The 15,219-nt window shown below is 34.0% G+C and overlaps 1 protein-coding gene, 1 long non-coding RNA gene and 2 pseudogenes across 2 annotated transcripts; 2 read left to right on the plus strand and 2 right to left on the minus strand.

The window, feature by feature from the left end:
* The first annotated feature begins 849 nt into the window (after positions 1–849).
* LOC134237425 (uncharacterized) lies at positions 850–7,501 on the plus strand (annotated as a pseudogene).
* LOC134237426 (uncharacterized) lies at positions 2,625–4,170 on the minus strand. The gene is made up of 2 exons (XR_009985825.1): positions 3,628–4,170; positions 2,625–3,223 (listed from the first exon to the last, which is right to left on the minus strand). It is a non-coding gene; the product is annotated as an uncharacterized LOC134237426 (long non-coding RNA).
* Positions 6,051–9,764, minus strand: LOC134237424 (uncharacterized; annotated as a pseudogene).
* A 2,688-nt stretch (positions 9,765–12,452) lies between these two features.
* Positions 12,453–15,213, plus strand: LOC134237427 (uncharacterized). The gene is made up of 4 exons (XM_062719525.1): positions 12,453–12,534; positions 12,789–12,892; positions 13,112–13,278; positions 14,970–15,213. The coding sequence occupies exons 2-4, from the start codon at positions 12,850–12,852 to the stop codon at positions 15,060–15,062; spliced, it is 303 nt and encodes a 100-aa protein (XP_062575509.1). The 5' UTR covers positions 12,453–12,534; positions 12,789–12,849; the 3' UTR covers positions 15,063–15,213.
* The last annotated feature ends 6 nt before the right edge of the window (positions 15,214–15,219 follow it).

Consider the following 15,219-nt stretch of genomic DNA (forward strand, 5'->3'; position numbering starts at 1 on the left):
TTGCAGTGGTTGCTAAAAATATAAATTTCTAAGGAAAACTTTCCAAACCCTATTCCCTCTACGATTTGATCTGATTTCAATATAACTTGTCATGTACCGGTAAGTAGACTGCACTACGATACATAATTCTGTATATCAGTAGTGATTTCGATGAACGATGTTGCCATGGTTACTTAAAGTAGATATTACTGGGAAATGCTTTCAAAGCGCCACTCCTTCTACAGTTTTGGTTTAATTTCAATATAACTTGGCACACAAGTAGAGTGCACTTTGATACACACCTGGTAATTCTTTATATCCGTTTTAAATTTCAATGAACAGTCTTGCTCTCCAGGTAACTTAAAATAGAAATTTCTATGAAATACATTCAAAATGCTACTCCTCCTACAGTTTTGGTCTGATTTCAGTATAACTTGGCACATAAGTAAAGTACAATATAACAGTTACATAATTTTTTATGTCGGTTTTTGTTTTCCCTGAATGGTATTGCCATGGTTACTAATAAAGAGTAGAAATTTCTGTGAAATACTTTCAAAATGCTATTCCAAATACAGTTCTAGTCTGATTATAATGTAATTTGGCATGCATGTAGACTACACTTAGATACATAATTATCAGTTTTGTGTTTTTGATGATTGATGTTGCCATAGTAAATAAAATTGAAAATTCTGTTAAGTTTTATTAAAAGCTATTCCTACAGTTGTAGTCTTATTGCAATCTTGCCACAAAAAGAGACTTGATCTAGGATCATTATTCTATTGGTTGCTTTTTAAAGTTTCTCTTTTCTCTTCCTTTATAAGGTCTTTTAACGTAACTGCGGGACAGTTCCTCGCACATGCGCACAAACGCTTCCGAGTGGAAAGCGTTATTAGAAACGGAAATGGTGAAATCTTGTTGTGTTTACAAGTGTCGAAACGTTTGTAATGGGGATTCCAGGTCAAAGGGTGTCAGTTTCTTTCGGTTTCCCAAGAACAAAAGAAAAAGAAGAGCTTGGATAAAAGCTGTGAACAGAGACAAATGGATACCAAACGAACATACCTGGATCTGCTCTGAACATTTTATTGATGGATGGCACGGAGATGAACCGAGCGATGACAATTATGCCCCAACAATTTTTGCATATAAACAGAAACGATCAGAAGGGGATTTTAACAGGGAACAGAGAAGACTTGATCGAGAAACAACCAGGGTATCTACTTCTGACTTTCACAATTATAATTTTTGAAATCTTATAAATGAAAGGGTAAAAAAAAAATTAAACATTTAATTATGTTTGACAGGTCCAGCACAATACCCTTATAAAGGTATATATATAGCTAGATAAAGCTATATAGCTTTATCAAGGTATTACAAATACCTTGATCAAGGTATTTTATGTCATGAAAATTAATAAAAAATTATTTAAAAATCTGAATACTGAAAGTCGAGTTCTGAGTTGTTGTCAATGTGTCCACTCGTGCATGAAAAGCACTCTGGTATCAAAAAGGAAGCACAAAATAATGTCTCCTCACACGACACATTTTTATACTGAATTGTTTGTGTTTGAGTACTTTACATCCATGGGTGAATTTACTGACAACAACTCAGAACTCGACTTTCAGTATTTGATTTTTTAAGATTTTTTTTTGAATTTTCATGACATTAAATACCTTGATCAAGGTATTTCTAATACCTTCAGAGGCTGACAAATAGATTTTTAAGGCACTTGCCCAAGGGCTAGTACATGGTCAAAATTAACTTGCCCTAGCTAGCTACCTGAATTTTTGCCTGCCCTACCATTAGCTTATACTGTATTTATAAATATTTCAAAAAAGAGAAAGACAAATACTGAGTAAAATATTGGCATACATATTGATTTTATTTTTGATAATTGATTAAGTCACTTGCCCACGGGCAAATGGTTGATAAAATTTTACTTGCCCAATCCTAAAATTCACTAGCCCCGGGCGTCGGGCAATGGGATTTGTTATCCCCTGACCTTGATAAAGCTATATACCTTTATCAGGGTATTGTGCTGGACCTGTTTGATATGAGGTACAACAATATAGAGGTCAATCGACGTCAGACATGTTTTTTACCCAGAGCTCATGGATCTTATTCACATAATTTTGCACATGATTCATAAATTACAGATATTTCCTTGCTAAATTCATAATTATTATACATGTAGGCCTATAAAATATGCACTACTTTTTTTTAACTAGGAAAAACAGTGTTCAGAGAGGATAAACAGGGAGAGAGAATGTTCTAATTTAGAGTTTTCTCTGCTTGCGCATGGTTCCTACTGTAGAACAGATGAGTCGGGTGATCACAGTACAGATGCAAGTGCTTTAATCAGTGCCTATGCCCTTAGCAAAATCAAATTGATTGAATTTTGATTTATTTTGTAGTTGTTTTCTGAGCATTGGATTTTCATTGTTTTTTGATTTGCAAAGAAATCAACTGTGCCTCCTTGCTAAATTGTATGGGAAAAAAGCATTGAAATAGCATTGAACATTGGATTTTGATTTATTTTGCATTGACTTTTGATTGAAAATGGCTGGATTTTTGCGAAATATATAAATGAGATGAAGGATTAATTTGACATCACGGAAAAATGCAAAATCAATGCAAAACAAATGAAATACAGTATGAAGCATTTATTTGATGTCACTTAGCATTATTGTGACATCACAGAAAAATGTTAAAGTAATACATATAAAAACATTTAAGTGATGTTATGAAACTTGAGAAGTAACATAGAATAAATACATAATTATGGTAACAAACAATATCCAGCATCATGCTCAATGCAAACATTATTACTAATAATCCATCACATGTATCTTTACCAAAATTTTGAATACTTATCTTAAAAATTCACCAGTACAGTTATAAATTCAAGTAAATGAATTACTAACTTCCTATTAATTAAATGTTACACTTGAATGTGTGTGAGACATGAATAAAACCCAAAAATCACCGACACAATAACAGTATAGTTCCATACATTAATCAAATATCACAAAGGCACAATTTGAAGTACACTTCCTTGAATTCCATTTCTATGTTACTCAGCAAATAAGTTTCTCACTTTCTGGACTGTTATTGGTAGTTTTTGTGGAACTGCATATTAGTTAAATCTTTTTTTTCCATTTAACTATAGACTGCTTTAAATTTATTGAACATTTTCGGTGGCACAGCATCTAACTTCAAATTTTTGCACTTGTAGCATGTACATACCCTGAAAAAAAAAAACACATTCAAGATATGTATTTATCATTTGAATAAATGAATCTTTTAAATAAAAAAGAAATGAGAGTCAAGACTGCATGGTGTTTCGAGGTTTGATGCATAATTAGTAATTCTGTAGTGTAGACTAATTAGTTTATAGTTACACTATCAGCTCAGCAGTGGACACCAGCAGTGTTGCTTAAACAAAGAGCATAGATTAACTTAATTTGATCAGAAAGCATGTGATGGAAATTAAGCCCCGATCTTTGTTTACATAAGACTTCCTTGGAGAGTGAAATTTAATACTTGGAATGTTCACCCTCTCTGAAATTCAACAGAATGTGTAATGATGGGTAAAATAATGTTATAAACAGTGATTAAGAATAAATTTTGAGAAAAAAAGAAATAACTTACTTCCTGAGAAAACAATGTATCCATTATTTGTATGGCATCTACTTCAACAGCACCATCTTTTCATCACCTTCAATATCACTTGTCTGTCACAAAACAACACTAGCTGTCTTCATCATTCTTAGATTGTACACAACTTTTTGCCATAATATGAATAGTTTAGTCCACAGGGAAGAACACAACAAAATGTTGATCATTTCCATCAAAGTACATCATGGCTTCTAGCTTGTCTGGATGCAGCGCCAGCAGAATTTGAAATGGCTGATAAAGTGACGTAGAGTAATCACATGATTTTTATCAGCCTCTCCCTGGATATGTTTACAGCTGGTCAGCACTAATATAACCAGCAATATACACAGCTGATAATTAAAGCTACCATTTATTTCTGAATCAATGCTTCAGAAAATAAATACAAATTCAATCATGGATTTACCAAAGAGATCACTTCATGTGTAATTTGTTATTGGTATGACATCATATAAATTCAAAATAAATGCAAAATAAATGCATTGAAACAACATTTATTGAAAAAATCAAATTTCAATCATTCCAAAATCAATGGTCTGAAGATTTTTGAATCAGATTCAATCAAAAATCAATGCATAACCAATGTTCAATGTATTTTCAAGACAAATAAAATCAAACATCAATGCAAATATAGCATTTGTTTTTGCTAAGGGTGGTCATGATGAAAATGGACCAACAGATGATGTTGACATTAAACTGCCTTGTGATGCAGGTACATCATGAATGAATTGATTAACAGTAAACTGTACATTTTATTTGCAATATACATCTTTAGCAAGATTCGTACCAGTATGTCAATTTCAATATCAATATAAAATATTCAGTAAATTAATTTTGTAAAATGTAAATATTTTTTTTTCATTCTTCTTGCTATAATTAAATTATTGATGATATAAAACATTTAAAGGTGTACAGTGTGAAGATGACCCCCTCCTGCAAGAAAACAGGAACCTTAAAGAGGAAGTAAGAAGACTCCGAGAGGACCTAGGAAAACACAAATGGTCTGCTGAGCGCATTAAAGATGATGATGGCATGACACGTTTTTACACTGGCCTACCTTCGTTTACAATCTTCTTGTGGCTGTACAAGTAAGTTTTGACATCTTTTTCTCAACTAATATTATTTTCACATATGAATCTTTTATACAAGTTAGGAATATAATAAACAATGAACATAATTACTTTCATGGATCAAAAACTGATTCACCTTTTTTCAGAGGTAGTGTACTATTTGTTTATGCAACAATTGAAGTATATTTCAGTTGTAATTGACTGCTTAAATTTTTGGATTTTAAATATTCCTATAATTTAAGTTAGCTTTACAGATGTGAGAATTCGAATGTTAATTCTGCAATTTCATTGGTTACAGTTACCTTTCAAGTAAATGTTCAAGGATGACATATTGGAGAGGGGAGGGACAGACGTCAACTACAGACAGAGTGAGAATGTCATCATCCTGCTTACATCCAATTGATCAATTATTTGCCGTCCTTATGAGGTTGAAAGTTGGACTCTATGTACAGGATATATCAGAGAGATTCCAGATCAGCAGTGCTTCATTTTCTATGTATTTTACTACCTGGATCAGTTTAATTCATGCCGAACTTAAGTTTTTAAACCCATTTCCAAGCAGAGATATAATCAACAGAACTATGCCTGAATCCTTTAGATCTAAGTATCCATCAACCAGAGTGATTATTGACTGTACAGAACTCTTCATTCAATCATCAAGTAGCCTAATAAACCAAAGCCTTACATTTTCTAACTACAAGCATCATACCACTGTTAAATTCCTAGTCGGTATAAGTCCATCTGGAGTAATCACTTTTGTTTCTGGAAAACTTCAGACCGTCAGCTAACTGAGGAATGTGGCCTACTTCCCCTTCTTGAGCCAAATGACAGTGTAATGGCAGACAAAGGATTCACCATAGCTGACTTACTTGAAAAAAGACAATGTTCCTTAAACATTCCACCATTCAGAGGTATTAAATAGAGTGCTAAGATAAAGTTGTAAATGAAATCTTAGATTTCCCCTAATGCCAGATCTCATTTTAATCACCCCCTCCCAGTCGATCAACTCAGCATATATTTTTTGTTTTTTGTTTATATTTCTTTTCTTTTCTTTCTTTTTTTTTTTTTAGATAAATCAGAAAAACATTGCATGGTAACTAGCTTAAAAATTTTTATTATTATTGTATTCTAGGCACTTCTAACCAGTTTTCGACAGATGAAGTCTTCAAGACCCAGGAGATTGCTCAACTACGGATCCATGTTGAAAGAAGCATTGGGCGTGTGAAGAACTTCCACGTTTTAGAAGCAGTAATCCCCCTAACAATGGTCAACTTCATTACAAAAATATTCCAAGTCTGCTGTTGGCTGACCAACCTAGATTATCCCCTTGTTGATGGGAAAAAGATTTCCACTGATGAATCATAACTCTGTAAGTATGATATCTAAATTCTTGTTTTGATTTTAATGAATTCACACCATAATGCATATTATTCATAATTATGTACTTAAAGCTGAACGCGACGTGTAGATACTAGTAGGCATACAAGATTGTCGATATCATGCACACAATATACAAAACATATAACCACTTAACAAGACCTCTCTTCTAGCAGTTCATAACACATCGCTATGCATCATTAGACATATTTCAAGACTTGTACAATAATGGATAAATTTGATCCATGTAAAATTTCACTAACTTTGGCATCATAGAGTAAACAAATTGCTCGTCAAAAAGAATTCGTTCTATAAAGATGTTGTTTGCCTTTGCTGCTGTCCACACAACAAAATCCACCCAAGGTACTCCCTTGATGGCCATTTCTCCCTGTACCTGAGCATAAAATTTGTGCGATTTTCTCAAAGTTGGCCCACAAGATGACATCTCAAGACAAAACTGTCTGTCATTCAGTTCTAAAATTTCTGAAATCTCACACTGGGTAATATTTTTACCCTTAATGGAAAAGGGGCACTTAATTTCAAGTAAGCCAATGTCTCCATTTTCCATTATCTTTCCGTCACTGGAGGCCCCAAGAAATGAGTATGTAGGATACAGCGTGATCCCTGTAGGAAGTACATCAGTGTTTTCATTAATGGCCCTTTTCATGGAAAGGTACTCCTCTCTGGCGTCTGCTTCGTGGTCAATCCCCCACTGGACTGGTGGTGGTAGTGATGTGTATCTGAAATATTTTAAATTCAGAATAATAGAAAGGATAAGGTATCCTACATACATATTGACTACTTTACATTCTAGGTACATGTTGCTTCATCATTTGATGTACAAAAAGGGAAATAACTCCACCTACCATAATTAAATGAGCTTTAATTACATGAATAATATTGTTTTAAAAGGAAAATTACTTGTCAAGATTTGATCCATGTAAGATCTGATTGACGAGAGATTTTGCTGGGGTTTCTCTTGCTAGAAGCACATCACCAAACATAGAACTTGTTATTCTGCCAAGGTGGAGAGCTCTCCACATTTCACAAATTCTCTGTCCCCTTGTCTTCTCCTCTATAAAGTTCATTAGTTCTTCATCTATCACAGGTGGAGGCACTGTTGAAAATTAGGATTACTAGTTTAACAGTTACTAATTTTAATGAGATTGACTCAGTTGATAATAATTGTTTTAATTCTATTTTTGGAAATTGGTCTATGTTTATAGATTTATATTTAGGTTTTTGACATATAGGATAAAAATTTTACTTTTAACTTACAGTTTTCATCTGATAACACCATCTTTTCCATTTTAAGGTACAATGGGTGCACAGATGTTTCCACCTCCACTTCAGCTTCTACAGCACTAGGGACATTGGAGTCTGGGATATTCCAGAGATGAGCCATACCTAAACAGCAAAGATTTTATTATTGAATCACTGCATAAAATGCTAAACATGTGTACTATAATCCTCTAATCATTTAATTTTAAGATTTATTAAATATTTTTCCCTATTCAATTTTTTTTTTCAAATTGTTACTTATCTGGTACCTTTATGTTTTTAAACTTCATACAAGAAATACCTCAATATTTATAATATTTATATATATTGCTCTTAAATTGATTATAACAGTCATTAAAAAATTCTCATTGCAGTGAGATGTTTTTTTTTTATATTCAAATTTCATTTTTTTTTTATTTCGAACATGAGAATTTAAATATAATTTAAACCTGTATGAGGGAAACAAGCTCTTAGTTCCCTAAGTTGATCCAGAGACCAAGCAAGGTTAGGATGTTTGTCCTCAGAATGACGAGGGTCGAACCTGGCCATTGCGGAACCATGGGATGGTGACGATAATCTGGCTACATCATCATCAGCATCACAGCTTGCCATCGCCTTGGGTCTTGAGAGGTCAAGGTTACTTATAGGTTTTGGCTTTTGGTTCATTGATCGTGGCACTTTCCACTTGCAGAGTGTTGACGTACAACTTTGTTCCCCTTGTAAAGGTGCCTTTGCAGTGGATTGCATATTGCATATTGTGAAGAGTAGCCCCCCAATATGACTACATGCTTGAGCTAATCTGTACATGTAATTTACAGAAAATAAGAACATGTATATAACAACATATTTTTAGAATAACATAAAATGAAAAATTAGATTTCATATAATAATTTAATTATCTTTTAAATAAGAACTGTGAAATACTTACCCTATGGGGCATTGACAGTAGGCAAAGTCCACCCTGTTTGAGCCATTGGCGTTACTGATACACAAGAAAACCTGATAACGCTGCTTTTTCATTGAGGCTAGGCAAAATGCTCTTATATACACTGTAGAGTCATCAATCTGAAATTTTTTGAAATAAATTATTTTAAATATTTTGTCATTTTTGGAAAAAATTGACAATGAATAAGTATATAATATAATAATTGTTTTTGATGTCCAATTCCTGTTGTCTAGTCAAAGAGCCATAGCGCATTTGATAGTCACTTTCGCCTATTCTAGTAGTGCATCAGATTTTTTAAATACATTTTTTCACCAAAATTTTGTCATATAATGTTATTTTATACATGCTTTAAAGCAATCACACAAAAATAATATTTAAATATTAAAAGTTTGCTCATATGATAGATATAAAAATCCTTCAGTTTATATGGAGAATATAATAAGAATTATTAGGTATCCCCCTAAACAGTGACAAACTTTAGCTAAAGACCACCCTTAACCAGAAAAATAACTTCTGAATAATTTTATTTGGATATGACTGCTCTTCATTACATTTAGACAATTTTGGTTAAAGGTGGCTTTTATATTGAAAATGTTGAACTATTCTTATCACCCAAAGTCATAATTGCTAGCTTCTTTTATTTTTTATAATCTAAAAATCTTGTTTAGAATAAGGGTATTGAACAAGTAAAATGATTCTCATGTAACAACCGTGCAACTATGAAAATATAACATTAGTCTATAAATGATTACATGCATGCAAGCTGATCTTGAATTGAAAAGATACATGTATAGATCTAAAAATAGAAACAGGTGGTTTCCTTTTAAATACTTGAGTCAGCCGTGTCGTCGGTAACGCAGCTATGGCTCTTTGTAAGTTGCATGTTGCTCTTGAAAAAGATTTTTTTAACAAAGACTGGATTTCCATATAATATTATTAACTTACTCGTGCAATACACATATCCTGGACATCACCAGCATCAAAATGCTTCACAGACTTATCTAGTCCTTTGAAGTTTTGCATTTGGATGCTTTGATCCCCCTGCCTGCGCCTGGTTATCATAAAATCATAGACTGTAGAAAATAAAATGATGGGAGGTTTAAGGTCGTTGATAATTATCTGATAATGAACTGAATTAAAAGGTGGCAGGTTAATTTTCCTTGAACTGAACGTCGGTGGGATTAGCAGAGGATGGCAATTGCACAACTGGAGTTAATAATTCTGATGGCGTTTGGCGAGACAATATATCACATATGAGATCATCCTTCTTTCTTTTTGTTGAATTGATCCCCAGATCAGCTGCAATGGTGCGTAATATACTAACATTTGTTTTTTTCAAGTTTTCGCGGGTCGCCATACTCGTTGCCAATGTAAACAAGGTAACGATAAACAGGAAATGTTTGTCACTCGTACATGAATTGATATAAATAACAAAAAACATATTACAAACCAATTTTATTCAGTTTAATAAGCAAATATCAATTTAAAAAGAATGTACGACGATTTTTTTCAAAATACTTTTGACGAAAATGAAGCGTGGAATGTTGCGCAGAACGACTCGTGTTTTATCCACTCGGAAGTACTTCTGCGCATGTCTGCATATATTATTAAAAAGGTCTATTATAAGTAGATAACCAGTAGAGCTACAGTCTCAACAGAGACTTCTGGTTATTTCACTATGATTGTTAAAAGAAAAAGTAAAATGTATAGGATTTTTGTCATGAATGAAATATCTGCTTTCTCTAACAGCAGCATTCATCAGCTGTCATGAACACGGCTGTCCAGCCATTGAATAGGCACCACATCACCAGCTTTTAATATCTAGAGGACGATAAGGGGAAGTCTGTATCTTTGACATCCGTCAGAGACAGCGTAGAGACACCTTCCAAGCACACGATGTACCAATCAGATGTTTTAAAGGTCTTACGCAAGGAAATAGCCAATCAAAATGAACTTAGTCAATTGAAGTTCCATATATATAGAGACAATTTTTTTTTCTTTTTTCATTTTTGGCAATTCGTTTTAGGCCTACAGTATTAATTAAAATTGGACTCATGTACTAGGAATATCATTTTTTTAGCAGAATTATCCCACTGAATTAAAAGGAACTCTTTTTTGAGGTGCGCATAATGCAACTTCCTGGATGGTGTGTAGGCATTTTGTCAACATGTGAATCCCATGTGCATTTCGGGGTTGGTAAGTTTACTGTCGATTTTCTTTCTTATTTTAAAGCCGCATAAGGCATATTTTTTCTGATCTCAAATTTTTGTTTAAGCATTAATCTTTATTTTCTCTTTCATGAATTTTCTGCTGAGAGTCTAATAAATTAAATAATTTAATTCAAGTTATATAGTAATATACAGCTCAACAAACTTTTTAAGCTCACATGGTTTTTCGCACAAATTAAGGTCACATTTTTGTAATAAAAATTACAATTTTCGAAGCTCAGAACGATGACATATAGCCCTACGTAATATTACATATATAATGTCAAGTATAAATTTCTTTTAAAAGTATTATCTTAAGTTTTCAAAGTGGATGTTTTAGAGGGGAATTTATCAATAAATGGTACTATGTTTCTACGATAGGCCTCTACCATAGGTTTTTTACAAATAATATAAAACGTGCTTTCTTTGATACAATGTAGTTGAAAATGTTAAATTTTCTTCATAAAGGTGAGTATTATCTTTAAAAATTTTTGCTCATTTACCATACTCATCTGGGTTTTCTCGAAATGTAGCACCGAAAAGGGATAACATTGCAGAGAGAAACCATGCTACAGGGTAGGCTAATGAAGTATTGTTTATTTTTTCTAATAGTAAATTTTTTCTTTGAAAAGAAAAATTCTTCTGCCTTTTCGGTTTGAAACATTAGAATTTTGCTGTGGGACGAATCTTTCATGATTCTAGATTTTTAGAAGGTGACTCTGAAAAATGCCACCTTATTAACATACAAAGCAGTCAAACAGATGAAAAATACTATTATCACCCTGCGCTAAAGAGTCAGAATGTAAAGAAAATACAAGTTCCAGTAGCTGAAATGTGCCCGTGTCTATGTTTCTGCAAAGAGCTACTGCTTTCAAAAGAACGGATAAAAAGACAGCTGCAATTGGCAAGAAACTACAAAAAATCAAATGAAAATAATTGTTATTTTTCAGTCAAGAATATATTAAAGTTCTAGCAATTGATTTGTATGAATTATGTTTTAGTAAATGAAATAAAACTCAAATAACATAAACAAGTACTTTTAAAATGTACGTATTTTGATGTCTCAACACACAATACTACATTATAACAATGTGACCTTAATTTTTGCGAAAAACCATGTGAGCTTAAAAAGTTTGTTGAGCTGTATAGTGAAATTATTTCCTTGTGTGAGACCTGAAGAGGGACAAGTAACTCTCATTTTCACTAAAATTTCTCTGATTTCAGGAGTTGTCTCCCCTTGAAAAGATCAATAATGGCGGATAAACAATGCGGCATGCAGTCTGGTCACCAACGGACAGTTTTGACACCCGTATACCTGGATTTCTACCAATTACCTCTGTAACCTTTGTTGTGTTCATCACACATGTAAGAAAAACAAGATTTTTCATTCAAAAAATTTTAATGAGCTAAATAATAAAGAATATAACATTTTTACATGTACAGACTCTCTCGTAACAGAAAATGTCACATTTTACACATACAATAATACAATAAATTTATTCACATGTCCACATTTTCCCCATTTACACAGTTGAAAATAATCAATGCATAATGAACCATAAAAACAATTATTACATGTAAGATAGTTCACAAAATATATTTTTAAATACAAATTTTATACATTTGAAATGCATGTACATATCATCAATGCCTCCCTTCACACACACACACACACACACACACACACACACACACACACACACACACACACACACACACACACACCCCCCCCCCCCTTCACAGTCTTACAATTTCCTTTTTAATTTTGGATCTCTTAATGATTTACTGTAAGTGTCTTTAGATTTTTTATCGTACAGCTGATATCTTTTAGATCTGTAGAATTTTCTTTGAAATTTATATTTTAACAGTTTTTGTTTCATTTTAAAGTAATTTTGTCTATTTTGTTGTTGTTTTAGATGCTGGACCACTCTACTTCCTTTGACAACAGGTGCCCCTACAGATTCACAAAGTTCCAGTGTTGAGTTTCCATGACACCTAGCTAGTGAGTTCACAACTTTATGTATTCTACTTTCAAAATTCCTACTACTTGTAATACATTTTGGATTTGATTTTTAATATGCCCTATTTACAGATTCAGATTTTTGTTTACAAGTATGATATTTGATTCTATCAAGATTAATTTTTCCTAAAGTCAAATTTATACGTACAGTTTTTTAACAAATATTTGTCTTTTTCTGTCATGTTTAATTCAAAGTCACTAGGCAACACTGAAGATTTCCACTTATTGCTTTTCAGTCCACGACAGGAAAAGGAATAGAGTTGACAGGACTTCCCGCACTGTCCCTGGTAGCAGTTTATGAGGGAACCAACCGCAGTAGACATAGCACGCTTCATCAAAGGTAAGTCGCCGGAGTAGTGTTTGTAGCAATTCTCGTACTCTGTCCTGCATCGAAGCTTCAGGTCCAAGGCAAATCTTCTCTGCATGGATTCTCTTATGGCCTTGGTTCTTCCCGGAAACATGTAACTGCTGAATGGAGCCTTAGCAGTCTGTTTTCTTTGAGAGTCAAAGAGGTGACACAAGTCCTTAAGGTTTTCAATCACATGTCCTTGTTTTTCAGATGCACCAGATGCAGCGACACTGTCTCCATCACTGGTGAAATGGGATATGACTAGTGGCCGGTCATCACTTTGTAACTCACCTACACAATTAGCGGCCCATCGCTTCTCGTCTCCAATGGTGGTCTCCGGAGGAATGGTTGCAGTGCAGTCTTCGTGTCCTGGGCAGGTAACTTCTTTTCCTTTGCTTCGTAGGTGTGCGCCTTTCTTACATAGTTTATTCCCACAGAAAACTGCTACCACATTCTTCCTCTGAGTTACATTTTCACTTACGGTATACGTCACTTGGATGGCAGCTTGGAATGGGGTTTTCCCAATGGTACTGAAGGTGGCATTATTGTAACGAGCATCTCCTTCCGCTCTGATGGGGGTATCCGGAGACCAGAAGAGCTTATGCGATAGTAATGCGTCCGTCGTCCGTCCGTCTGTCTGTCTGTAAACAATTTTTCAAAATGCTACTTTTCCTAGAGTTTTGGTCCGATTTCAATATAACTTGGCACACAAGTAGACTACACTAAGATACGTAATTCTGTGCATGGGTTTTTGATTTCGATGAACGGTGTTGCCGTGGTTACTAAAAATAGAAATTTCTGTGAAATTGTTTCAAAATGCTACTCCTCCTACATTTTTGGTCCAATTTCAATATAACTTGGCACACAAGTAGACTACACTGAGATACATAATTCTGTGCATCTGTTTCTGATTTCGATGAACGGTGTTGCCGTGGTTACTAAAAATAGAAATTTCTGTGAAATTGTTTCAAAATGCTACTCCTCCTACAGTTTTGGTCCGATTTCAATATAACTTGGCACACAATTAGACTATACTAAGATACATAATTCTGTGCATCGGTTTTTATTTTGATCACTGGCAAGGATCATTTTTCTATTTATTGCTGATTTAAAGTCTCAAGTCCCAACTGCTACTTTTCTCTTCCTTTGTTTTAAGTATAAACCAGTAGAGCTACAGTCTCGACAGAGACTTCTGGTTCATTAAGTTCTTGAATATTCTGCCAGATTTTCTTCATACTGTTTTTAGCTCTACTGGTCAGAGACCAGAAGAGCTTATGCGATAGTAATGTGTCCGTCGTCCGTCCGTCTGTCTGTCTGTCTGTAAACAATTTTTCAAAATGCTACTCCTCCTACAGTTTTGGTCCGATTTCAATATAACTTGGCACACAAGTAGACTACACTAAGATACATAATTCTGTGCATCGGTTTTTGATTTCAATGAACGGTGTTGCCGTGGTTACTAAAAATAGAAATTTCTGTGAAATTCTTTCAAAATGCTACTCCTCCTACAGTTTTGGTCCGATTTCAATATAACTTGGCACACAAGTAGACTACACTAAGATACATAATTCTGTGCATGGGTTTTTGATTTCGATGAACGGTGTTGCCGTGGTTACTAAAAATAGAAATTTCTGTGAAATTCTTTCAAAATGCTACTCCTCCTACAGTTTTGGTCCGATTTCAATATAACTTGGCACACAAGTAGACTACACTAAGATACATAATTCTTTGCATCGGTTTTTGATTTCAATGAACGATGTTGCCATGGTTACTAAAAATAGAAATTTCTGTAAAATTCTTTCAAAATGCTACTCCTCCTACAGTTTTGGTCCGATTTCAATATAACTTGGCACACAAGTAGACTATACTAAGATACATAATTCTGTGCATCGGTTTTTATTTTGATCACTGGCAAGGATCATTTTTCTGTTTATTGCTGTTTTAAAGTTTCAAGTGCCAACTGCTACTTTTCTCTTCCTTTGTTTTAAGTATAAACCAGTAGAGCTACAGTCTCGACAGAGACTTCTGGTTATTTACATCAGTTATAATTTTCCCCACTTTGTTGCAGGTCTGTTGCATGTTGGTGGCTGATGCTGGTTCAATATTTGCACCAAGAAGCATACCACGCATACCCTCTGTTGTAAGACTGGTACCCAGGTGACCGACAGCCATGGCCACATTCAGCTGTGCAGCTCTTCGTCCCCTGCCAGATCTTCTCACCTCTTCGTAAAGCTTTTCTCGGTGACTGGTATAGTGGCACTTCTTACATCGAATGGAAAGGATCCATGCCAGGCCTCGTTTTTCCTCCCCATGCTGAT

Source organism: Saccostrea cucullata, unplaced genomic scaffold (genome assembly GCF_032062105.1).
Source record: "Saccostrea cucullata isolate Sc308-1 unplaced genomic scaffold, CSIRO_AGI_Scuc_v1 ctg6544, whole genome shotgun sequence".
Lineage (NCBI taxonomy): Eukaryota > Metazoa > Mollusca > Bivalvia > Ostreida > Ostreidae > Saccostrea > Saccostrea cuccullata.

Excerpts from the sequence above, each read along its gene's own strand:
- LOC134237427 (XM_062719525.1), top strand. The coding sequence starts at position 12,850 with ATGAGGGAACCAACCGCAGTAGACATAGCACGCTTCATCAAAG. Across the intron at positions 12,893-13,111 it reads CATAGCACGCTTCATCAAAG|ATGCACCAGATGCAGCGACA; the intron begins GTAAGTCGCCGG and ends CTTGTTTTTCAG. Across the intron at positions 13,279-14,969 it reads AGTCTTCGTGTCCTGGGCAG|GTCTGTTGCATGTTGGTGGC; the intron begins GTAACTTCTTTT and ends ACTTTGTTGCAG.